Consider the following 26,489-nt stretch of genomic DNA (forward strand, 5'->3'; position numbering starts at 1 on the left):
ATTTATGAGTAACCAGGTGATGCTTACACCCACAAAAATTGTATAGGTTTAAGTCTGATTCACATACAGATAGTTTTTGAGTATTTCAAAATATATTAGGAAAAACTTGGAAAGCACTGGTTTATTCATCTTGTGAGATTGTATTATTCACACACACACACACACACACACACACACACACACACACACACACACACACACACACTATAAGCCATAGATGACATCTGATCTGTCGAATTATCCAGAAGGCTGATGCAAATTGAACATTCAACAAACTGATTTTTTTTTACCGAAAATTTAAACAAAATTCAAAAATCTTCTCCCATTGATATCTGAATCACACTTGAAAACATATTCTGATACTTATTATAATTGCTATTCAGTGTCTTTAAATGTCAATTCCAATTATCCTATGTAAAATTAGTTTAGAGCCTCTAAATGGCGTTACCACCTTGACTTGAACCTGGTCTTTGACAAAGCATCAGATTCTCCAATACCTTCTAAAAAGAAGATTCACAGATCATTTACCAAGAATCCAATTCTTCCTCCCCAGCTGATTCTTCTCTACCAAGAGACACACATTTTACTCTAGAATTTACAAGGGATATTTCATTCACACCAAAATTCTGACTTTGTGGAAGAATTGTTTACAGATTCCTATTAGAATTACCTAGAGGTTGGCGTGTGTTGACAGCCATTTTCCCAGGACTCTCTTCAAAGCCCCAGTGACCTCCTTATTCCTCAGACTGTAGATGAGGGGATTCAGAGCCGGAGTGACAATTGTGTAGAAAACTGAGCTGATATTCTCCTGTTTGGGACTGTAGAAGGGACAGAGCAGGACATACATGAAGGAAGCACCCCTGTACCACATCCTAACCATAGTAAAGTGGGAAGAAGAGGTGACAAGGGCTTTCTTCCTGCCTTCATTTAAGGGCATATTGAGCACAGTGAACTCAATCAGTGGGTAGGAGGCCAGGATAGCAGCAAGAGGGAGAATTAGCACTGTCACACCCATCAAATAAACCATGAGTTCATATCTGGAGGTGTCTGCACAGGCTAGCTTCAGTAAGGGAGGGATCTCGCAGAACAAGTGATTGACCTGCCGAGATTTGCAAAAGGAATACTGCATGGTGTAGATGCTGTATCCTTGATTGCTAAGGGAAGCCAGGTTCCATGATATGGCTATCATGAGCCAGAAGACTTTGTGACTCATTAATATTGTGTAGTTCAGAGGTTGACAAATGGCCACATACCTGTCATAGACCGTGACATAGTAGATATAAAGAGATATGTCGATGGATTCATCCCTTTACTTCCCTAGGGTCCTGCCCCAGACATTAGCTTAATTATCTGCATTCATTTCCTTGTATATAAATTTCTGGCAATGGTAATGACAAGGTTATTTTTTGCCAAAGGTACAAAAAATTGTCATGCACACTTTTGTAGCAACCTGACAGAAGTAATACCTCCTCTTACTTTGGCATCTGAACCTCTTCAGCTCCAATAGTAATCCTAGCACAGTTGGTATTGCCTTGAAACATTCCCTTTTAGATTTGGGGATAGAGACTGTTTCTTATTTAGGCAATATGTGTTAAGATACAGAAATACAAGCTCACTGATCTGTTGCTCTGATCCTTTAGTTCCTCAGGCTTCAGACCTTATTAATTCTCACCTGTACTCTAGATATCTTGTAGAAGAAGTCACCTTTCAAATTTGGTGACATTTTGTTATTGTTTCCCCCTGGCTAGACCCCAGGTGCTTAAACTCTTGATAATGGACTCTTGGAAAAGTGTTCATACTTACCTTTTGTTCCCCGAATTTTTCTGGATTCTTAAAATCTATTATTGAGCTACAAATTAATAGTACCTCAAAGCAGAGCTATGTACTGTTGTTTAAGGTTCCTCACCTATTCATATCTGTATAGCATTGAAAATATCAGAGAAAAGCCAAGTGAAATCAATTAAAAATTTAAACATATTCAGGAGTTATATGGATGAAAAACTACCATTATATTTTCATGAGTGAACCTAATATAATCAAAGTATAATCACAGAGCAATAAGTGCTCGTGTACACACACACACACACACACACACACACACACACACACACACACACACACACAGAGAGAGAGAGAGAGAGAGAGAGAGAGAGAGAGAGAGAGAGAGGCATACATGCACTCATGGGCATTGTTATTGCTCATGATTGTCCACCATAGCTAGATGGTAAATCCTATTGTTAAAAAACCCTGCATGCTTTGATTGTAGGACACAGATAAACCAATCTTGAACTGATCAGGAGTCTCTCTCCCTGCTGACTAGCTGTTACAGTGCTAGAAGGTACTAAGCCACCTTCTGGCAAAGAAATGTCATTAATGGCCCTGATGTGCTCTGGATTCTACATGCTAGAGTACAGATTTTCCAGGTGCGATTTGACCACTGGCATAATTGTGGCAAGACCGTTTATAGGGGTAACCAACTGCTCTCGGCTGAACACGAGGCTAATTCCACAGTAGGCAGTTAATTTCTTGTGCTGTTAGAATGTTAAAATCCAAGCCTGGGGAAATTGAAGGTCCCAAGAAAGAAATTCTAGGTATTGTTTTGCCAAGGGTCATGTCAAATTGCCTTCTATATATTTATGGTTATACTCATAGGCTTTTGCAGCTCTCAGATTTTGTCAGAGTATCTTCTTACTGTAGAGGGTAGTGGTTAGTGCAGAGACTTTAATTCTTCAAAGTGTTAAGAATAAGCAACTGCAAATGCTCAGCCAAAGATGAGACATCTGTATTAAACATTCCACTTCAGGATAAGGAAGGTCACAGAAGAGAGGGTAAATAGAATGTAAACAGGAGGTTGGAAAGAGTGCTTGGGAAGGCTGGTCTGACCCCAGAAAGACTGGTCTGACTTCAGAATGACTGCTGCATACATGAACTCTCTGCAGCTGTTGTTGCCAGCATAGCTCTGCACAAGATTGATTCAGTTAAAAACTCCACCTTAGGGGAGTGTGTGGGGTCCTATAACCTTCTCTAGTGAGGAGTCACTGGCAATTGAGTGCTGCTGAGGAAGGGAGAGTCACTGTCTTTTATGGGTGGTGATTAGTAGGTTGTCCGTGTCTCTGTGGATGATCTCACACCCATGTTCATAGAGGCAGCACTAATTATATTTATGAGGAATGAAATTGGGAAATAGATGTGTTGAGGAAGCAGGAGTTGTAGGATGGATGTGGGGTTGGTATGACAAAGATACATTGTATGGTTGTATAAAATTTCAAATACTAGAAAAGATTGGAAATAAATTAATTTTCTCAAACAACAGTATCCAGGACTTATATTTACAACATATTTAAACTATCAAAAATTGAAATACACTGCCATTTATTCTATTTTCCAGGTTTCAAATATTTTTTAGACAAGGGCTCATCATGAAACACTGTTTAGCCTGGTCTCATGGCCACAGAAATCATATTGCCTCCTGAGTACTGGGATTAAAGATATGTACTGCTATGCCTGTCCCAATTTATCTTTAACTGATAAAAACAATGAAAAGTATGCATGTATATCAGGTACTATCATGAGACATGCAAATATTATTTCATGTTTAAATAAGATAAACAAACAAGCATAATGGACCCTTAGTAATTACTGACTTATCTAAAGATCTGTTAGGAAAAAAAAGTAAAGTATGAGTTTATTTTGCTTTTTGTTTTTATTATAGACAGAACAGAAGCATACATTTTCACTTGAAATTCCATCACTGCATAAAAAGAAAGGATGAAAGGAAGGAAGAAAGGAATGAAGAAAGAAAGAAACAGAGAAAGGAAAGAGCAAGGAAGATTCCTCCCTGCCAAGCAAGGACATATATCTGGGCATCCATAAATCTGATGTTTACAAAGAGGGAGAGTGAAAATGGTCCTATATTTTATGGACATTAGACAATCCTATTGCTGTCAGTATTATGTTTGACTGACATTGTTTTAAAATTTTTGTAAACTGCAGTCATTCCCTCCTAATAATCTGTGAGTCACCACCTGAAATTATTTTCTATAGTTCTTAGTCTAATATAATGTAAAATCTCGGGAGAACCAGGCCCCCTGTATGTGGGTGTCAAACAGTTAGGAGGCCTGGGAAGTCTATGGGACCCCTGGTAATGGAACAGCATTTATACCTAGTATACAAAAGGATATTGGGAGTCCATTCTCCATGCAGGGTTACTCTTTCAGCCTACACACACGGTGGAGAGCCTAGGCCCTGCCCAAAGTCCTGTGGGGGACTTTGATGATCCCCCACAGAAGGCCTCACCCTTTCTATGGAGCAGAAGAGGGATGGCATGGGGGTTGGTGGGGGCACCGTAGAATGGGAGGGAGAGGGAACTGGGATTGATGTATAAAATAAGATTGTTTCTAATTTTTTAAAAAAGGAAAAAAAAAACCTCAGAGTTCAGGTTCAGAGAGTACTTTCCTTTAGACTTTTTATCTAAACAGTTATTTTAGAAAATAGAGATACAGAAGAGAAACTCTAAGCAGTGTGAATTTTATCCAATTAAATATTTTGAAAGATAATGTCCAAAGAGATATTTAAAAGATTGTTGCATTGACATACTTGTTAATCAAAAGATACGTGTTTTTACTGCCCAAGGTTTTTCAAGAGTATTATATTCATAGCAGAAATTTCTAAGGACTAGGAGGAATTAGGTTTGGAATAATAATATTGGAACTATTTTGAATGTACAGTATAATGGCAACAAGTATTTCCCAGGACTCTCCTCAAAGCCCCAGTTACTTCCTTATTCCTCAGGCTGTAGATGAGGGGGTTGAGAGCTGGAGTGACAACTGTGTAGAAAACAGAGAGGATATTCTCTTGCTTGGAATTGTGGTAGGAACTGGGTATGACATACATGACAGTGAGTGCCCCATAGTACATGCCCACAACAGTCATGTGTGAAGAGCAGGTAACAAGTGCTTTCTTTCTCCCCTCATTTGAGGGCATGTAGAACACAGTGAACAAAATCCATGCATAAGAGAAAAAGATAACAGTAAGAGGGAGAATTAACATTAGCACACCCACCAAATAAACTACAAGCTCAAAATTAGAGGTGTCTGCACAGGCCAGCTTTAGCAAGGGAGGGGTCTCACAGAACAGGTGTCTGATTTGCCTAGATTTGCAGAAAGAATAGTGCATGGTAGTGATGGTAAATCCTAAGGCCATCTGGAATGCCAGAAACCATGATGCAGTGACCATTAGCCAACAGACTACTGGCCTCATTAAGATTGTGTACTTCAAAGGATGACAAATGGCCACATACCTGTCATAGGCCATGAAGGCCAGAAGGAGGTCCTCTGCACCACCAATTGCCAGTTCTAGAAACATCTGAAGGGCACAACCTCCAAAAGAGATAGTGTTGTCTTTGAGAAGAAAATCCAAGATAGCCTTGGGGGTGATGACTGATGTCAGGAAGAGGTCCATTAGAGAGAGCTGCCCAAGCAGGAAATACATGGGCACATGGAGCTGGGCATCCATGGTGATGACCAGGAGCAGCAGCCCATTGCTGGTCAGAGCCAATGTGTACAGGGCTGTGATTGCAGCACACAGAAGTTCAGGATAGCCACTGTCATCCAGAATCCCCACCAAGATGAAGCCACTGCCCAAGGTAGAGTTCCAGAATTCCATTTTTCTAAGTTTCTTTGGTTGCCTAGAAAAACATGGCTTTGTGAAAATTTGTTAATATGGACTCTAGTTGTAGTATTAGAAACTCTTATGATACCAACATGACTCAAAAAGACAGCAGCTTTCATTCTGTATTTCCAAGTTTCTAAACTTAAATTTTACTTAATAAAATTTCTGAGGATATTGATATCACTGACTGCAAATTGATACTCAGCCCTAGAATATAATACAGAAACTTTAGTACTCCTAATTGATTATCTATTGATACTTACAAAAAACTAAAATAGTGAGAGCAGAAGGGCAATGGAACCCCATGAAACAGTAAATCTAATACTATAATTTAAGTCTTTAGGGTCTAATTTGAAGTTCACTCATTGTCATAACTTACTCAAGGGATTCACATTTCATTAAATGAGAGACAACTCCTTTACCTTTAGTGGTGAGATACCTAGCTATCTGATCCCCCCCACCAAGCCTTACTTGGGCTGCTTGAAAGGGCAGGTGTGGTTTTCTTCAGCAATGATTAATTAGTTTGTTTATTAAATTGGTGATGTACAATAGGAGTCCATCAGATGTCAGAGTTGTTTTTCTTCCTCTCTTTTCAAGATGTATTCTGGAGACAGCCTTGGGGACATCCAATCAGCTTACAGCCTTTGGCTAGTTTCCTATGGAGCAAGGCAGTGACTTTCTGGTTGTCACTAATACAGTGAGTAAGCAGAAAACTTTCATTGGATGGGTTGCATGGGTAGAGCCCCTCTAGCTTCTTGTCACTTTTCAGGTTGATGTTGGATCCTGATGCTCTGGTTTCTTCATTCCTGTTGCTATCTAAGAGCATGAATCAAAGTTGCACAAATAAAATCAAAATTCTAAGAGTTGATCAAAAGGATCCATCTAAATGTCTCTAGGCAGGGGCAAGGCAGGGCATCACCCAGGATCACTTTGCTTTGTCTTCTGATAACACAGTCACCTTTTTCTTCTCTTCTGCTCATCTTCAGAGGGACTTATCTCCCTGATGAAAAGGCCTCCCCTAGAAATTCTGGCCTAGAAAGTAAGTTAATGAATACTCTTGGGTGTGTTTCCCAGCTTGCTTTCCTTAAGCCTTCTGTTGCTTAGCCATTTCTGAAGACCTAGATTTCTCTCACCACGAATGTGGTATCTATCTTCTTCAGCTTCCCAAAAGTTAGATAATGGGTGTATATTATCAAGCTTTCATAGATTATATGCAACAAGAAGGGAAATATTGACATGCCATTTTTATATTTCTAGCTGCATAGACCAGTGGGGTTTCCTCTAGGGACCAATTTAGAAAGTAACAGAGGACCAACAAGAAATGGAACAGAAGGTCAGGAAGTATATTATGGGGCAACTGTAAATCTGGGTGCAATACTTGATGTACTTGTATGACAGTTTCATAATAAAGTCTATCATTTTAAGTAACGAATCAATACAAATACCATTTTAAAAGTTAAACTACCTTAATATAACAAATAACTAGATTGACACAACTTACTAATATATACAGTATTACAGATATTTTCTGAGAATAAATGAGAGAATCCCAAGAAGATGAAAAGAAATTACATAATGAAAAAAAAATAACCAAAACTCTTGCCTGCCCTGGGGTCTGCAGGCAGATTGGATCAGCCCCTGCGAACCAAGCGACCCTGACTTTGCTGAGATCACTGGGCTATTCCTGCCCCCACACAATGCAGGGCACAGAGTGAGGAGTGCATATTGCAGAGGTGTGCTGTTTCAGCCCTGCCTTGGGCCCAAATTCTGCCTGCCCACTCTAGGTACTCTCTCCCTGGAGTCTGCAGGCAGGTTGACCTAGCCTCTGAGGACAAGCAACCCAGAGTCTGCTGACATCTCTGTACCACCTGGACAGGGAGTGCCTCAGACACACATGCACCCACTTTGAGATACATCAGAAAATTGGAGCCAAGTGCAACCACTGGAAGAGAACTTTGGACCCATACACACTAGGAAAGGAAGAGACACCACCTGCACCCACTGGAAGAAAAGATGGTACAACAACAATATAAGAACACATCCAACAACAGAAAAACCAATATGACACCACCAGAGGCTAGGGACTCGAAACCAGCAAGACCTGAACATCCCAACACATATGAAGAAGAAAGCAACCTTAAAAACAACTTCATGCAGATGATAGAGACCCTAAGAGAGGAAATAAGAAAATCCTTCAGAGAAATGGAAGAAAAGACAAACCAAAAGATGCAAGAAATCTAGGAAAGCCTAGAAAATACAATTAAACAGCTGAAGGAAACAGTTCAGGACCTGAAAACTGAAATAGAGACAATAAAGGAAACAGAAACTGAGGGAATGCTGGAAGTGGAAAGGCAGAGTAAACACAGATGCAGGAACGACAGATGCAAGCATAACCAAAAGAATACAAGAGATGGAAGACAGAATCTCAGATGCTGAAGATAAACTAGAGGAAATAAATTCATCAAGCAAAGAATATCTTAAGTCAAACAAATCCTTAACAAAAAATATCCAGGAAATATGGGACAACATGAAAAGAGCAAACCTAAGGATAATAGGTATAGAAGAAGGTGAAGAAACCCAACTTAATGGTGCAGAAAACATATTCAACAAAATCATAGAAGAAAACTTTCCGAACCTAAAGAAAGACATGCCAATGAAAGTACAAGAAGCCTACAGAACGCCAAATAGAGTGGACCACAAAAGAAAGTCACCTCGTCACATAATAATTAAAACACCAAACATACAGAACAAAGAATATTAAGAGCAGCAAGGGAAAACGGCCAAATAACATATAAAGTCAAACCTATCTGAATTACACCAGACTTCTCCATGGAAACTCTGAAAGCTAGAAGGACCTGGATAGATATTCTACCAACTCTGAGAGAACATGGATGCAAGCCTAGACTACTATACCCAGAAAAGTTTCAATAAGTATAAATGGAGAAAACAAGATATTCCACAACAAAACCAGATATGAACAATATGTAGCCATTAATCCAGCCCTACAGAAAGTACTGGAAGGAAAACTGCAACCTAATGAAATTAACTACACCCACATAAACATAGGCAATAGATAATCCCAGTTTATGAAAACCCAAAAGAAAAAGCAGGGTAAATCCATATACAATACCACTACCAACAACAAATCAAAAACAAACAAGAATAAGCACTCAATGGTCCTTAATCTCCCTCAATATTAATGGTCTTAACTTGCTTATAAAAAGATGCAGGCTAACAGATTGTATATGAAGACAGAATCCATCCTGCTGCATACAAGAAACACACCTCAAATTCAAAGGCAGACATTACCTCAGAGTAAAGGGTTGGGATAAGATATTCCAATCAAATGGGCCCAAGAAACGAGCTGGGGTAGCTATCCTAGTATCTAAAAGTTAGACTTTAAACTAAATCAAAACCGATGAAGAAGGTCATTTCATATTCATCACAGAAAAAAATCCATCAGGAAGAAGTCTCAGTTCTAAACATCTATGCCCCAAATACAAAGGAACCAACATTCGTAAAAGAAACATTGTTAAAACTCAAATCACAAATAAGATCTCACAAAACTATAGTGGGAGACTCCAACACCTCACTCTCACCACTGGACAGGACCACCAGACAGAAACTTAACTAACAGACAAAGGAACTAACAGAAGTTATAACCCAATTGGAATAAACAGACATCTATAGAATTTCTATCCAAATACAAAAGAATATACCTTCTTTTCAGCATCACATGGAACCTTCTCTAAAATCGACCAAATATTCAGCAACATAGGAAACCTCAACAGGTACAAATAAATTGGAATAACCCCTGTGTCTTATCAGACCACCATGCTTTAAAGTTAGAATTCAAAAACAACACAAATTGCAGAAAACCTACCAACTCATGGAAATTGAACAGCACACAATTGCACCATTCCTGGGTCAAGGAAGAAATAAAGAAAGAAATTAAAGACTTCCTAGAATTCAATGAAAATGAAGACACTACATACCCAAACTTATGGGACACTTTGAAAGCAGTACTAAGAGGAAAGTTCATAGCTCTAAGTGCTCACATGAAGAAACTAGAGAATATTCACACCAGAGTGTTGTCTTCACAGCTGAAAGCTCTAGAACAAATGAAAGCAAATTCACCCCAGATGAGTAGATGCCAGGAAATAATCAAACTGAGGGCAGAAATCAATAAAGTCGAAACAAAGAAAACAATTCAAAGAATCAATGTAAGAAAGAGTTGGTTCCTTGAGAAAATCAACAAGATAGACAAATCTTTATCCAATCTAACCAAAAGGCAGAGAGAGAACATACAAATTAACAAAATCAGAAATGAAATGGGGGACATAAGAACGGACACTGAAGAAATTCAGAGAATATTCAGGTCATACTTTGAAAACCTGTACTCCACAAAAATAGAAAACTTAAAGGAAGTGGACAATTTTCGGAACAAATATCATTTGCAAAAATTAAGCCAAGAACAGATAAGCAATGTAAACAGATTTATAACACCTAATGAAATAGAAGCAGTCATTAAAAGTCTCCCAACCAAAAAAAGCCCAGGGCCAGATGGCTTCAGAGCAGAATTCTACCAGAATTTCAAAGAAGAGCTAAATTGTTCCACACAATAGAAGCAGAAGGGACATTGCCAAACTCTTTTTACGAGGCTTGATACCCAAGCCACACAAATTACCTTGATACCCAAGCCACACAAAGACACAACTAAGAAAGACATCTACAGACCAATATCCCTCATGAATATTGATGCAAAAATACTCAATAAAATACTGGCAAACTGAATCCAAGAACATAGCAGAAAAATCATCCACCATGATCAAGTAAGTAGGCTTCATGCCCAGGATGCAGGGTTGGTTCAATATTCAAAAATTTATCAATGCAATCCAACATATCAACCAACTGAAGAAGAAAAAACACATGATCATCTCACTAGATGCTGAAAAGGCCTTTGACAAAATCCAACATCCCTTCATGATAAATGTCCTGGAGGGATCAGGAAAAACAGGAACAAACCTGATCATAATAAAAACATTATACAATATGCCAGCAGCCAACATCAAAATAAATAGAAACTCAATCTGATTCCTCTAAAATCAAGAACAAGAGAAGGCTGTTCACTCTCTCCATATCTCTTCTATATTGTCCTTGAAGTTCTAGCTAGAGCAATAAGACACCAAAAGGAGATTAAGGGGATACAAATTGGAAAGGAAGAAGTCAAACTTTCACTGTTTGCAGATGATATGATAGTCTACATAAGTGACCCAAAAAACTCTACAAGGGAACTCCTACATCTGATAAACACCTTCAACAAAGTTACAGGATACAAAATTAACTAAAAATATCACTAGACCTACTACATATGGATGATAAATGTTCTGAGAAAGAAATCAGAGAAACATCACCCATTACAATTGGCATAAACAACATAAAATACCTTGGGGTAACATAACCAAAAAAGTGAAAGACCTGTATCATAAGAATTTTGAGTCTTTTTTTCTCTGCCTTTGCTCTGTGTTTCTTCTCCTTTTTCTTTAAATTTGAATTACAGACAAGACTGAATTTCATGACAATCCCAGTTCCCTTCTCCCTCCCTTCCTCTCCTACCACCCCCCCAACTAAAACCCTACCTATAATAAATTAAAGAATATACCAGAAAATGGAAGGATCTCCCATGTTCTTAAATAGGTAGGATCCACATAGTAAAAATGGCAATCCTGCCAAAAGCAATCTACATATTCAATTCAATCCCCATCAAAATCCCAGCGCAATTCTGTATAGAACTTAAAAATAGAATTCTCAACTGTATATGGAGACCCAAAACAACCCTGTACAATAAAAGAACTTCCGGAGGCATCACCATCCCTGATGTCATGCTCTATTATAGAGCCATAGTCCTGCAAACAGCTTGGTATTGGCACAAAAAGAGACAGATATACCAATGGAATCAAGTTGAAAATTCTGGTATTAACCTGCACACCTATGAAAAACTGATTTTTGACCAAGAAGCTAAAGCTATACAGTGGAATAAAGAAAGCATCATCAACAAATGATGCTGGCATAACTGGATGCTGGCATGTAGAAGACTGCATATAGATCCATGTCTATTGCCATGCACTAAACTTAAGTCCAAATGGATCAAACACCTCAACATAAACCCAGCCACACTGAACTTATTAGGAGAGAAAGTAGGAAATACCCTTGAACGAATTGGTACAGGAGACTGCTTCCTGGACATAACACCAGTAGCACAGACACTGAGTTTAACAATTAATAAATGGGACCTCCTGAAACTAGAAGCTTCTGTAAGGCAAAGAACACAATCAACAAGACAAAACGACAGCCCACGGATTGGGAAAAGATATTCACCAACCCCACATCCGATAGAGGGCTGATCTCCAAAATTTACAAAGAACTCAAGAAGATAGTCTCAAAAAAAACAGCAAATAATCCAATTAAAAAGTGGGGTACAGAACTATATAGACAATTCTGAATAGAGGAATCTAAAATGGCTGAAAGACACATAAGAATGTTTTCAACATCCTTAGCTATCAGGGAAATGCAAATCATAACAACTCTGAGATACCGTCTTACACCTGTCAGTATGGCTAAAATCAAAAACACCGATGACGGTTTATGCTGGAGAAGATGTGGAGAAAGGGGAACACTCCTCCACTGCTGGTGGAAGTGCCAACTGGTACAGCCACTTTGGAAATCTGTATGGCGATTCCTCAGGAAAATGGATATCAGTCTACCACAAGATCCTGCAATTCCAATCTTAGGCATATACCTAAAAGAAGCACATTCCTACAACAAGGACGTCTGTTCAATGATATTCATAGCAGCACTATTTGTAATAGCCAGAAACTGGAAGCAGCCTAGATGCCCCACAATGAAGAATGAATAGAGAAAATGGGGTACATTTACACAATGGAGTACTACTCAGTGCAAAAAAAAAAAAATGAATCTTGAAATTTGCAGGCAAATGGATAGAACTAGAAGAAACCATTCTGAGCGAGGTAACCCAATCACAAAAAGACAAACATGGTATGTACTCACTCATATATGGATTTTGATAGAGAGTAAAGGATTACCAGCCTACAATCCACACTGCCAGAGAAGCTAGTAAACAAGGAGGACCCTGAGAAAGATATACATGGTCCCCTGGGGAAGGGGAAAAGGAAAAAATCTCCTGAGCAAAACTGGTAGCATCAGGAGCTAGGAGAATGAGAAGGGGAGAAGAGGAGGGCTGAGGAAGTCATCAATGGGCAGGGAGGTTGAGTTGGGGGAAGAAAAGAAGAGAGCAAAATAAGAGATAATATAATAGAGGGAGACATAATAGGTTTAAAGAGAAGTCAGGCACTACGGAAAAGTCTGGAGAGCTACAAAGATGATACCAACTAACATTCTAAGCAACAAAGGAGAAGCTACCTTAAATGCTGTCTCCTAAAAATGAGATTGATGACTAATTCATATGCCATCATATAGCCTTCATTCAGCAGCTGGTGGAAGTAGAAGCAGACACCCACAAGTAAACCTTGAACTGAACTGAAATCCAGTTGCATAGAAGGAGGACTGATGAGCAAAGGGTCCATACCAGGCTGGTGAAACCCACTGAAACATCTGACCTAAACAAGGGAGAACTCTTGGTCCCCAGACTGATAGCTGGGAAACCAGCATGGGTCTGATCAGGCCCCCTGAATGTGGGTGTCAGTGAGGAGGCCTTGGAAATCTATGAGACTGTTGTAGACAATCAGTACTTATCCATAGCATAACAATGGACTTTGGGAGCCCATCTCACATGGAGGGATGCTCCATGAGCCTAGACACAAGGGGGTTGGACTAGGTCCTATCCTAAACAATAAGACAGACTTTGAAGAAGCTGTATGGTTGGCCTCACCCTCCCTGGGGAGCAGAAAGGGTATGGGATAGGTAGGGTGTTAGTTGGGGGGGGCAGGTGAGTAGAGGAGGGAGAGGGACCTGGGATTGACATGCAAAATAATTTTCTTTCTAATTAAAATAAAAAAAAACAAGAAGTGGAACAGAAGGTCAGGAAGTATATTATGGGGTTACTGTAAATCTGCGTGCAATACTTGATGTACTTGTACAACAGTTTCACAATAAAGCCTGTTATTTTAAGTAACTAGTCTATACAAATACCATTTTAAAAGTTAAACTAGCTTAATATAACAAATAACTAAATTGACACAACTTACTAATATATACAGTATTACAGATATTTTCTGAGAATAAATGAGAGAATCCCAAGAAGATGAAAAGAATTGCATAATGAATAAAAACTCTCAAAGATAAATGACTGAGCAAATTTGAGCATAGTAATGAAGGAGAAATGTGGAGTATTTGCTGGGCACAAACATTTTCATGTTGTCATGGTTTTCACAATTTCGAATAGTCAAAGCCAGAAAAATACCAGATATTATATTTCTTCTATTGAGCCACTGCTATTTTCTTATGCATGCTATTGTTGCAATCAACAAATAAAATCTTGAATTAATTTTTGAAAATGAATATTAAGAGATGGGGAATTTTGACCACCATTTTAAAAGCTCATATTAATAATTAATAATTAGTGATTACAGTGGGTAGACTCTGTAAGGATGGAGGATCAAAAAAGAAACCAGGTAAGACACGAGAACATTACAGTAGAGAATAGTGGTAGCTGAGATAGATTCTGTGAATTACCAGGTCATGACAAGATAGGACCATGCACAGAGGTATGTGAGTGAGAGGGTAGAAATGAAAAATTTAGAAATGAATAGCACAGAAAGGTACAATAAATAGGTGTTGAAAGACAAGGATGGAAGACCTTATTTTATGCCATTTAAATGTCAGTCTCCTTATAAGTTGGTAGTGTCCCCCAAAAGAGGCACAGGAAAGAGGTGTTTACAGAACCTTCACAGGTATCATTGACTTCTTAATTACTTAGCAGGGCACCATGGAGGACTCTTGCTTCTTGACTAGTTTCTGGCACCATCGATTCAGTTACGAAGCTCCCAGGCAAAGTTCTGTGGGACAGAGAATTACTAATATGATACAGCTATTTTAATGGGAGAAGTGTTAAAAAATCATAGGTCAGGACCATTCCTTTGGGTGTTCATTAAGATTTAGTTACCCAAACTAGAATTTACAGAGGAGGCCATGTCAGCTAGAAAGATGACACTGTTAAACCTCCCTGAGGACAAAATATTGCTGTCCCATAGATCACGAGGCTAGAAAGAGGTATATAATCTTCGAAAATTTCATACATGTATACAATGAAATGTGATCATATATGCTTCTATTTCCCTCAAACTCTCCACAGACTTACCCCAAGTATACATCCAAGACTTCATGTCCTCTCTTAATTGTTTCCTTAATTGCCTACTAAATCCAGTAGGTGCTACCACTATATATATGGATCTGGGATAATCCATGGGAACATGGGCAACCTACCAATGGCCACACCCCCACAGAAGAATGATCCTTTCTCCACCAGCAGCTGTGAGCTTCCAATTGCTCAGTTAAGTATGGAGACTTGTAAGTTCTTCATCCAGGTTAGAATTCAGACAGACTTCATCTTGTTATATATTTTCTGGTAACCATAGCTGTTGTTGGTGTTTAAGTCAGGTCTCTCGACCACTGCAGGAGGCTGGAGCGAGGGAAGAAGAGAATCTTTCCCTTACTCATGCCACCACATGGCATATGAGAGGGCAGTGACCTACTCCCCCATTCTCAGGACTCAAGTCCAGTTTGCTCAAGCCACATGTGAACAGGGTCAGCTCTATTGTGCTGACCAGATGAGGTGTAGCCACATCAACAGAGACCACAGCTGTGTCAGAGCCTGAGCCTGCACATGGGTCCCACAGAAGCCTGGACCCAGACATCAGCACGGCACTGAATGGCAATGAAGCCACACATCTCGGCCCACTCCTCAATTCCTTCACCTCTTCAGATATGCCTCTGTCCACAGTACATGAAGCATGCTCTATCTCTCTCCCTTCCTCCCTCCCTTTCACTTCCCTCCCTCCCACCTCACCACACCTTATATTTGTTCCCCATAGTATGCCCATATGGCTGGTGCCACAAGTGCCTGTTTGGCCAGCATTTTCTCCTACCAACCTAGGGCAGACAGCCCCAGGCCCATTCATGGGTTTCCTTGTTCTGTTTAGACCATCATAGTACTATGTGGGACCATGCTTCATCATTGCTCCTGGCCAATACTCAGGTATTGCTGGAGTACTCTTGTAGCCTGGGATAGAAAGCTCTGGCTGTCGTACCCGGAGTTTCACCAACCCCAGCTAATTGGTGTGGGATGGGTGTGTTGCTGGAGTTCTCTCTGGAGACTGGTCTTCGGAATTAAATCTTGATGGTTTCTCTGGAGACTCCCATTACAGAGGCAATTAGGTAGAGACAAATTAACATGGACTTTGTACTTATAATAAAACCCAAATAGTTCTAAAAGTGTGACCATATACAAATAATTGAATTCAACTGTGATCTGTTTCTTTAATTTCAAAACTGACTTTTTATGCCTATCTTAGAGTTGTATAAATTAAAAGATTTTTTTGGGGGGGGTGCACAGTGCCTGGCACATAAAAAGTACATGGTGCTTGGTGTTTCCTTCATGCTGGTTCTTACTCATCTATAACTGGAACTGGCCTGGAAAAAAAGTCTTTCCAATTTCAGGACTCAGACTAAGAAAGGCAAATAATATTTTTACAGCTGATTGCAAAGACTACCAATGAGATGTCCATTCAAAGACTCTGGACTATGCACATTCTACTGATGGATAGGCAGTTGTGTATTTTTCCATTGATAAAGGTTTACATGTATCTTATGTAAGACAAAAAACAGGAGTACACTGTGAAGTGAAACAAACAAGTGTCCTACCACCCTGGAGTTTATCCAATATAAAATAAATGTTTATCTTATTTAATATAGACACAAAGGCTAGGAGGATTACAAAGTGAGTGAAAAAAGAATATGCAGTTGACTTTAACATTAACGTTTAGAAACATATGCATGAGAAATTCCCCCAAGAAAATATTAGCTACATACCTAAGAGATTGAGATATTTTATTAATATGAGCACACAAAAAAACACACACAAAACATTGTTACATATTTAATAGCAATAATATAATCAATTACATTATGAAATAGTTGAGTGATATCATATAGTGCAACCTACAATTTCCAGGGCAATTTTGTCTTAGAACTGTTAAAATTGATGATGATTCATTACATTACAGATGTTTCACTGAAAGTATTTATGCCTCTTGTCTTAGTCCTGACAACAAATCTTTGAAATGGTTTTTTTTTTGAAAAAAAAAGCTTAAGAACTTATAGTTTTCAGATATTAGTTCAGAAAGGCTACATTCACATTAAGAATTAAAGAGCAAATGATATGAACTGAATTCCAACCCTTGTGTTCTCTCATCAGACCTTAGTCTTTCCACCATTTCCCCATAAGGCCACCATACATACATACATTAAGGAGGAATATATTACTGTAGGCCATCAAGTGAAGCAAACTTCTACAATGAACACATCAACTCAATACAATGAGTTCCTATAACAAAAATGGAAGAATGTCCACTCGATGTACATAGGTATCTCTGGGATTTTATAAGAAATTTGATTATGTCTAGTACATTTATTTCGACTGATTTTAGAAAGAAATTTTATTTATTTTATCTACTACATAAAATGCATAATACTGTATGAGTTAATATTGTTTTGTGTTGTCATTTACATAGGTACCCATTTGATTAAAATCAGATTAAATACATATCATCTCAATTATTTATAGTGATTTATGGTGAAAACTTTCAAAATCCTGTATTTTGTGTTTCATAAAACACTTTGCATTGTTTTGTATGTCATCACTCATGTAAAACATCCCATTGCTTCTGCCTAACTGCAACTCTGTACCTATCAATAATCAATACTTCCCTGTTCCTATTGATGACCATCAACTTTCCTCAGCATATGGTAAACATTGTTATATTTTTATAATAGCAACTCAAAATAATTTCAGTTAGTGATAAAAGTATCTATAAGGCTACCCTTGAGTCAAAAATGAACATGAAACAATTATCACTTTCATACAGACAATACAACCTTTCATAGTGCAGAATATTAAAGTAGCAAGAAAGCAAGTTACAGTGTTCCTTCCTGCCATTCTTCCAATTTCAACTTATTCTTCATCTTTTTAAAGCTGTTTTTAATGGAATTATAAGATATTATGTTTCCATGTGGTTCTTTTCATACACCTTTTATCTTCCCTGCCTGCCTCCATTTTACCATCTTGTCTCTGCTTAATCCTTCCTCCCTCCAATACTTTATCTCTCTCCTTCAATATCACTATGTTTGCCAACACCCATCCTTAAGGCATGTTTACCACTGTCCCTTTCTAGTTTCCTAGATATACAAATTATCTAACTTAAATATATGAACTAAGGATTTAGAGCCAGGATTCACATATAAGAGAGAACATACAGTATTTGTCTTTCTGTGCCTGGGTTATGTCACTTGCTTTAATTTATTTTTACAATCCATTAATTTAACTGAAATTTTCTTTTCTATAGTTGGACAAAATTCTGAGGTGTATGTGTAACAAAATTCCATTATCTATTAATCCATTAATGGATATCTACAATGATTCCTTTTTCTAGCTACCATTAATAAAATAGCAATGAACACAAAATTACAATAGTCGTTATGGTAGGATATAGAGTCCATTAGGTTTATACCTAGAGGTGTTATAACTGGGTCATATGTTAGTTTTATGTCTAGTTTTTATAGAAATATCTTGATTGCTTTCCATGGAGGCTACATCCGTTAACAATTTCCATCTCACTGTGTAAAAATGTTCCTCATCCTACATCATGGCAGTGTTTTTTGTCATTTATTTTTCAAAGATGGTAATACTAATTATAGGTTTAACTGATACAAAAATTAAAGAAATCACGTTTATTTATGGGTAACAAGGCGATGTTTACACACATAAACATTGTGTAAGTTTAAGTCAGATACACATAATAAGCATCTGGACCCTAGACAGCTTTTGAGATATTTCAAGATACATTAGAAAAAACTGGGATAGCACTGGTTTATCTGTGCTGTGAGACTGTATTATTTATAGGATAGAAATGAAAATGTTCAGTTCAGTTTTCATCACTGGAAACAAAATGAGGAAATGAAAAAATGAATAACACACACACACACACACACACACACACACACACACACACACAAAACCAAAGATGGTATCAGTTTTGTCAAATTATCCAGGAGGCTGAGGCAAATTGAACATTCAACAAACTCTGATTTTTTTATTGAAAATTTATACAAAATTCAAAAATCTCCATTGATATCTGAATCACATTTGAAAACATATTCTGATACTTATTATAATTGCTATTCAGTGTCTTTAAATGCCAATTCCAATTTTCCTATGTAAAATTAGTTTAGAGCCTCTAAATGGCATTACCACCTTGATATGAACCTGGTCTTTATGTCCTTATTTGACAAAGCACCAGATTTGCTAATACCCCCTGAAAAAAAAAGATTCACAGATCATTTACCAAGAACCTCATTCTTCCTTCCTATCCCATCCTTCTCTATCAAGAGACACACCTTTTACTCTACTTTTTACTTTACAGGAATACTTCATTCACACTAAAATTCTGACTTTGTGGAAGAATTGTTTACAGATTCCTATTAGAATTACCTAGAGGTTGGCTTGTGTTGACAGCCGTTTTCCCAGGACTCTCTTCAAAGCCCCAGTGACCTCCTTATTCCTCAGACTGTAGATGAGGGGATTCAGAGCCGGAGTTACAATTGTATAGAAAACTGAGCTGATATTGTCCTGTTTGGGACTGTGGAAGGGACTGGGCAGGACATACATGAAGGAAGCACCCCCATACCACATCCCAACCACAGTCAGGTGGGAAGAGCAGGTGACAAGGGCTTTCTTCCTGCCCTCATTTGAGGGCATATTGAGCACAGTGAACAGAATTAGTGAGTAGGAGGCCAGGATAGCAGCAAGAGGGAGAATTAGCACCGTCACACCCATCAAATAAACCATGAGTTCATATCTGGAGGTGTCTGCACAGGCTAGCTTCAGTAAGGGAGGGATCTCACAGAACAAGTGATTGACCTGCCGAGATTTGCAAAAGGAATACTGCATGGTGTAGATGCTGTATCCTAGAGCACTAAGGGAAGCCAGGCTCCATGATGTGGCTATCATGAGCCAGCAGACTTTGTGACTCATTAATATTGTGTAGTTCAGAGGTTGACAAATGGCTACATACCTGTCATAGGCCATGAAGGCCAGAAGGAGGTCCTCTGCACTGCCCAGTACCAGTTCTAGGAACATCTGAAGGGCGCATCCCCCAAAGGAGATGGTGTTGTCTTTGAGTAGAAAATCAATGACTGCCTTGGGAGTGATAACTGATGTGAGGAGAAGGTCCATGAGAGACAGTTGGCCAAGTAAGAGATACATGGGCACATGAAGCCGGGCATCCATGGTTATGACTAGGAGCAGTAGTCCATTGCTAGTCAGAGCCAAAAAGTACAGGGCTGTGATTGCAGCACAGAGCAGTGCAGGAAATCCACTCTCATCCAGAATCCCCACCAAGATGAAGCCACTTCCCAAGGTGTTGTTCCAGAATTCCATTTTGTGTGATCTCCTTAGCTGCTCAGAAACATGACTCAGTGAATTTGTGCTAATATGCACCCAAATTTTGTGACATTAGAAGCCTCTTAGGATGCCAAACATGGTTTCATAATATAATACCATTTACACAAGTTTATATATTTGCTTCTTGATTTTCATATTTCTCATTCTATTTTATTTCCTTTGAGAATTTCATACATGACTTTTGTATTTACTTCGACTATATCCCCCTTTCCAACTCCTCCTATGCCCCCTTCTCCCTCTCAAATTCATGACCTAGTACTCCTCAAATGTTATTGTTACATATGTGTTTGTGTATGCCTATGTGCAAGCCCATGTTTGAGCATGTATATATACTCAGTCTACTTAGTATTGGTCATATGTACATGGTTTAAAGTCACAGTTTATACCCTTCACTAGTGCATATTTGTTTGTGGGTAATGACATTGGAAATTACAATTTTCCATATTAGTTACCTCTCTTCTTCAGTCCCCACAGTTCTCCCACAATCCTCAGAAATAAGTACCAACTCTCTAAAATTATGCAGTATTGAGTTTATAAAAGTGTTTCTATTAGAGTTAAAACTTTGGAAGTTATTTCAACATCTTTGTTTTTATCAACTTATTGTATATCTGTAAAGACACAAATATACCATATAAGATCCTTCTACAGAAAACTTGTCTGGTTTTTTTCTCTTGTAAAAATGACTAAAAGCAACTAAAGAATGGCTATTTTGTACTGTGCTCTAGCCCAGTAATCTTATCCCAATATAGTCTTTGACCCCGATGTTCCAATTTCTATCCTGAAAGTCCACAGTCATTTTATTAGATAGAGACAGAGATGAGGAAGTCAACAGAGTCAGTAGCATTCTAAGGTCAACAGGACCCTGTGATCTGCAGCACCACTAAAGCCAACTTGAGAGAATGAAGTTAAAGATGTAAAGGTGAAATATCCTTTACAGATCAGCCATATCTTGGCATACATATATTAACATTTCATTAGTCTCCATTGCTTTCTCAGGACCATTAGTACCTTGAAAGGTATGGAAGGGCAATAGAGCCCAAGGATCTAGAGAATCTGACAAAGTAGGTCAAACTCTATGGTTGATTTTGGATTCTGTATTTTGATTAGCCACATCTAAAGGCTACACATTTCAATAAAAGAGAAATAAAATCCATACCTCAGCTGGTGAGAATTCCAGTTGCTTGACCACCTCAGCTACACATGAATGCAGCTTAAAGAGAGGATGCACTTTTATTCAGAAGTACTTAATTCATTTGTGTTGCTGTTAGAGTATTTCAAGTCTTTCATGTCATCTGCAGATATACTCTACATGTAGCAGTGGGTACAGCCAGGCAGCTAAGTGTCTTTGCATGACATCATAAGGAGCAAGATATTTTTCCTCTTTACAAACCTGAGAATTTGTAGAAATTGCTTCCTCATAGCAGACTGAATCTAGGAAACATCTTTAACTTCATGTCAAGTTTTAGACTGTCTTTGAGTTCAGATGCTCAGGCTTCTTTATTCATAATCTTGTCTGAGAACACATATCAAATCTGCATGAACAAAGTAGAAATTATAAGAGATGTCCAAAAGATGCAGTTGAGGCTCACCTAAACATACGTGGAGCCAGAGTAAGTTAGCAGCTTGCAGGAAGACTCTGCTTTGTCTTCTAAGGCCATGACCTTTTTCTTTTCTTTCTCCTAAGAATATTCTCAGAAGGGCTTATCTCCCAGAAGAAATGCCTGCCCCTTGAAACCATGGTCTAGGAAAAGAGAAGTTAATGAATTCTCTTGAGTGTGTTTCTTGGCTTTCCTTTCAGAAGTTCTCTGTCACAAAATTAGCTCTGAGGCCCTTCTCTCACCTTGAATACAGGACCTAACTTTCTTAACCTCCAAAGTGCTGAGGTTATAGAATCATAATTACTATCTTTTCTAGGTTCCTTTTGAACTCTAAAGGAAACACTGACAATCAGTGTTTCCATTTCTAATTGAACATACATGTATGGATATCCTTGTGGTCATCTCTCCAGCTGAGAGGGAAGGCTAGTTTATCAGCTTTTGTGGGATGCTACTTCTCTTATTATGGTCTTCTTTGGATGATTTCCCATTCCTTATGGTTATTCCTATGGCATCAGTAGATGTGATAGTCTCCATTGGCATCTGGCAATTTAGGACAACATCTATGTCTCTTTATATCTTGCTGTCATTGGTGGTGGTTAAAAAAAGAGACATTGATTTCCCAAGTATTAGGTAGGAAAATAAACAGAAATCCACATAATACTAGAGTTATAAATGGTCAATATTAATCAAAACCTTTCAAATGTTCCAAAAGATTAAAGATAGGCTGTTGATTATGTAAATACACTTAGATGGTAATGCTCTACCAATAGCAGAAAAACAGATGAGGAGATGTGGTTTTAAATAAATGATGAGGAAATAAAACTGTATACCTACCCTCTCTGGTCACAGCTTAACTGTCATCAGTGAATGAAAAGGAAAGAAAATTCTTTGCAAATGATCCCAGTAAAATAATTTTAGTGAGAAGAAAATCGTTGCCTAAGGGACATATGATATACAAGTAACCTTGCTGAACTCAAAAACAGATTTAATAATTGTCAAGTTTAACCCCCAAAATAAAACAATATTTATGTTTTTAATTTAAAGACTTATTGGTTTTAATTATGTCCATGAATTTGTATCTGTTTGGGGCTATGTTCATGTGAATGCAGCTGCCTTCAAAGCTGGATAGGATATAATAATGAATATAAATATCTCAGTAAGTTAGAGACAAAGAAAAATCATAGATGCTAATTTACACTCTGCAGAATTACATGTTTTTGCAAGCTTATAAGTATTTAGATTATAATACTTATGAAGTATTAACATATTTGAAAATGTCAGTATTTTTAACAAGCTCTTCTAAGGAATATTAAAAGATAAAAACTTCATATATTGTAGTCAAACTCTATAGCACTGAGCTATGTCTACTCTGTACTTTCTTAATTGGATTATTGCATGTTACAGTGAGAATTTAATAACAATATATTGATTCCCTCATTGAAAATACAAGTAATATTAATTAAAGCATGTACATAATGAGAATACAAAATAAGCAGGACATTTTTAGTAGACATTGAAGAATGTGTTAGCATTTAAGAATTGTCAGAAAAGAAATTATAACACTAATATACTGACTTAATTAAACAATTATTTATTTGTATATACTTAATTTATACAGCATTATATTTTGATAAACATAGCAAAATGAATACTACAATCCAGCAGGGAAAGATATGAATCACTCAATAGTTGTATTTTAAAATAAGTTTTATTATAATGTTTCATTAACAAATGAGTCATCATTTACATTTATAGCAAATAGCATTATGTATTTATAAATCATATATTATGAGTCTATTAAAATACCTTTACATAGGGGTCAAGACAATTCCGGTAAAACCCACAGAAACAGCTCACCTGAACAAGAGGGAGCTCTTGGCCCCCAGACTGATCACTGGGAAACCAGCATGGAACTGATCCAGAACCCATAAATGTGGGTGTCAGTGAGAAGGCCTGGGGAATATATGAGCCCTCTTGAAGTCGATCAGTACTTATCCCTAGCATAGGAATGGACTTTGGGATCCCATTTCACATGGAGGGATACTCTCTCAGCCTAGACTCATGGGGGAGGACTTAGGCCCCATCCCAAAATGATATGACGGCATATCTGAAGCATCCGCCATGAAAGGCCTCACTCTCCTTGGGGAGCAGAAATAGTACTGGATAGGTAGGGTGTTAGTGGGGTCGGCAGGGGAGGAGGGGAAGGAGAGGGAACAGGGATTGACATGTAAACAATCTTGTTTCTAATTTAAATAAAATACCTTTACATGTCTATAATCTTATAGACATGCTTGTTTTGTGAAGAGAATATTTGAAATCTATTCTTTTGACTACTTATAAAACAATACAGTATTATATACTAAAAAATACTACCTTGTGATTTCATATCAACCCATTCATAATGGCCACTATCAAGAAACAAATGACAAATGTTGGTGAGGAATTGATCACTACTTGTAAGAATGCAAACTGTGAAGCCACTGTGTAAAGCAGTGTGTGGGTTTCTTAAAACACTAGAAGTATATCTACTTTGTGATCTAACTAAACCACTGTTATTAGATGCTTGACACCTTTGGTCTCACCTAATAGCCTTGCCCCTGCACTTCATTTAGAACAGAGTATTCAGCCAGTCTCCTTTCTCTTTTCCTCTTCAAATCTCCCTTCCACCTGAGTCTATACTTAGACAGCTTATACTGGTGTTCTTCAACATAATTCCCTCTCAACTGATGACCTTTGTCCAAATTCACTGGCCTCCTCAATTTTGTTTTTACTGAACAAGATTTTAAAACAAACAAACAAACAAACAAAACCTGTTTTCCTCCACTGTACTGATAGGCAACCAAAAATTGCAAATGATTCTGATTATCCCATCATAGACACAACTCCAACCCTTTCAATGATTGCCCCATTTCTTCAGCTTCGCTACATAAAGGAAAAAAAGGAATTTCCACATCCATTTTATCCTCTAATGGTCACCTATTCATAGAAATTCAATCCAAGTCAAGTTGTTTTCTCATTTCATTTGCCTGTTATTGCTAACTCATAATTATGTGCTACATAGAACCCTTCCTTTTCTTCCTCTTGTACCTTTTCAGACAAAGTTGCCTATTATCCTTTCCTTGAAAGCTCTTCTTCTTTCAGCTTCCAGACACACAAAAACACTGGCCTACCTCTTTCTTGTCTCCACTCTCTCACCCCTTCATCCCCTATCTCTTTCTAGTTACGAAAGTTTCTCAAGCTTTTTTTCCAATAAGAGGAAATTAATGAATTGACTCATATGTGACAAGAGTACTGAGTGTAAGTTTCTGTGAGTGCTTAGCCTTATATGGAACATGTTTATCAAGCCCATTCTCAATACCACCAAGGCTGAGAGAACATGGCAGGAAAGAAAACAGAAATAATGTAAGAGTCAGAGAATGGGGAGAAGGGCAGTGAAATGCCATTCTAGGTGTATGCATTGAGAAAGGGAACAGTAGAATATAGGTAAAATGAAAGTAAAGAGCTGGAATGTGGGGGGACAGAAAGTTCAAGCATGTAGTAGAATGATGAGGATGGGGAAATGAGGCAACCAGGTAAAGGATAAATGAAGTAAAATGTGTATGCGGATGGTGTACTGGGACCTATAATATTGTAACTCAAAGCAGAAATGTAATAAGAGTGGATATTATAACACAGAAATGTGAAAGAACACTGTGTAAAGAGGAATACTGGGAGCCAAAGGTTTAAGAAGATATGTGGGCAGGGGTGGGGATGAAAGATAGAAGTTAAGTTAAAAACTAGGATGTATGAGTAATTTTTTTATAATCACCCTGACTAATTTCTGAACTAATTAAAACATTTTTTAAAAACAGAGATTAAGCAGATGTACTCTATATGGGTGAATACTACTGATCACAGGAGGTAGGGTTTATTAAATGAAAATCTAAATTCTACCATCTAGAGTCATAGAGACATCCAGATATTGGCTGCTGCCTATGGCCATGTCTGGGTCTGTAGCCCTGCAGAGGTTGTGGTCTGGTGTGGTATCTGTGGCTCCAGTGGCCCCAATTTCTGGGGTCTGTCTAGTCACCTGGGACCTTGCTGGTGTTCAGGGGCTATGTTGCCATTGGGATCCAGAGTGACCTGTGCTGCTACTGGGGCTGTGGTGGCATCCAGGCCTAGCTGCTGCTGAGAACCATGTTTTGTTCTATAGTTCTGTTGCAGCTGGGGTCTGTGATGAAGTTCATGACCTGTATTAGCATGGGGGTCATTCGAACTATGCTGTGCTGAGCTGGACCTGCCCTTTATTGACCCTGTGGTGGCTAATCCTGTTCCTCACTGGATATTGAAATAAGCAAGCCTCAGGGGAGAGCTCACCCTCACATGCCAGAAAGATGGTCCCAACCCTCACCATAGATGGGTACCTCACCTGGGAAGAATACTAGTGCAAACTCTGTGGTCGAGATGAAGGTGAGCTGACCCTGAGAGCAGGAGAGCTGACACAGCCAGCCCCTTGTTGGCCATGT

At 38.3% G+C, this 26,489-nt stretch overlaps 3 protein-coding genes across 3 annotated transcripts; all 3 read right to left on the bottom strand.

The window, feature by feature from the left end:
• Positions 1–670: 670 nt before the first annotated feature.
• Positions 671–1,541, bottom strand: LOC113834609 (olfactory receptor 2AG2-like). Its single transcript, XM_027405033.1, has 2 exons — positions 1,477–1,541; positions 671–1,307 (listed from the first exon to the last, which is right to left on the bottom strand). The coding sequence occupies exons 1-2, from the start codon at positions 1,539–1,541 to the stop codon at positions 671–673; spliced, it is 702 nt and encodes a 233-aa protein (XP_027260834.1).
• Positions 1,542–4,710: 3,169 nt separating this feature from the next.
• LOC100765900 (olfactory receptor 2AG2) lies at positions 4,711–5,664 on the bottom strand. The gene has a single exon (XM_027404996.1). It carries the CDS (start codon positions 5,662–5,664, stop codon positions 4,711–4,713), a length of 954 nt encoding a protein of 317 aa, XP_027260797.1.
• Positions 5,665–19,414: 13,750 nt separating this feature from the next.
• LOC100751431 (olfactory receptor 2AG1) lies at positions 19,415–20,362 on the bottom strand. The gene has a single exon (XM_027404995.1). It carries the CDS (start codon positions 20,360–20,362, stop codon positions 19,415–19,417), a length of 948 nt encoding a protein of 315 aa, XP_027260796.1.
• Positions 20,363–26,489: the final 6,127 nt, after the last annotated feature.

This window comes from Cricetulus griseus, chromosome 3 (assembly GCF_003668045.3).
Source record: "Cricetulus griseus strain 17A/GY chromosome 3, alternate assembly CriGri-PICRH-1.0, whole genome shotgun sequence".
Classification (NCBI taxonomy): domain Eukaryota; kingdom Metazoa; phylum Chordata; class Mammalia; order Rodentia; family Cricetidae; genus Cricetulus; species Cricetulus griseus.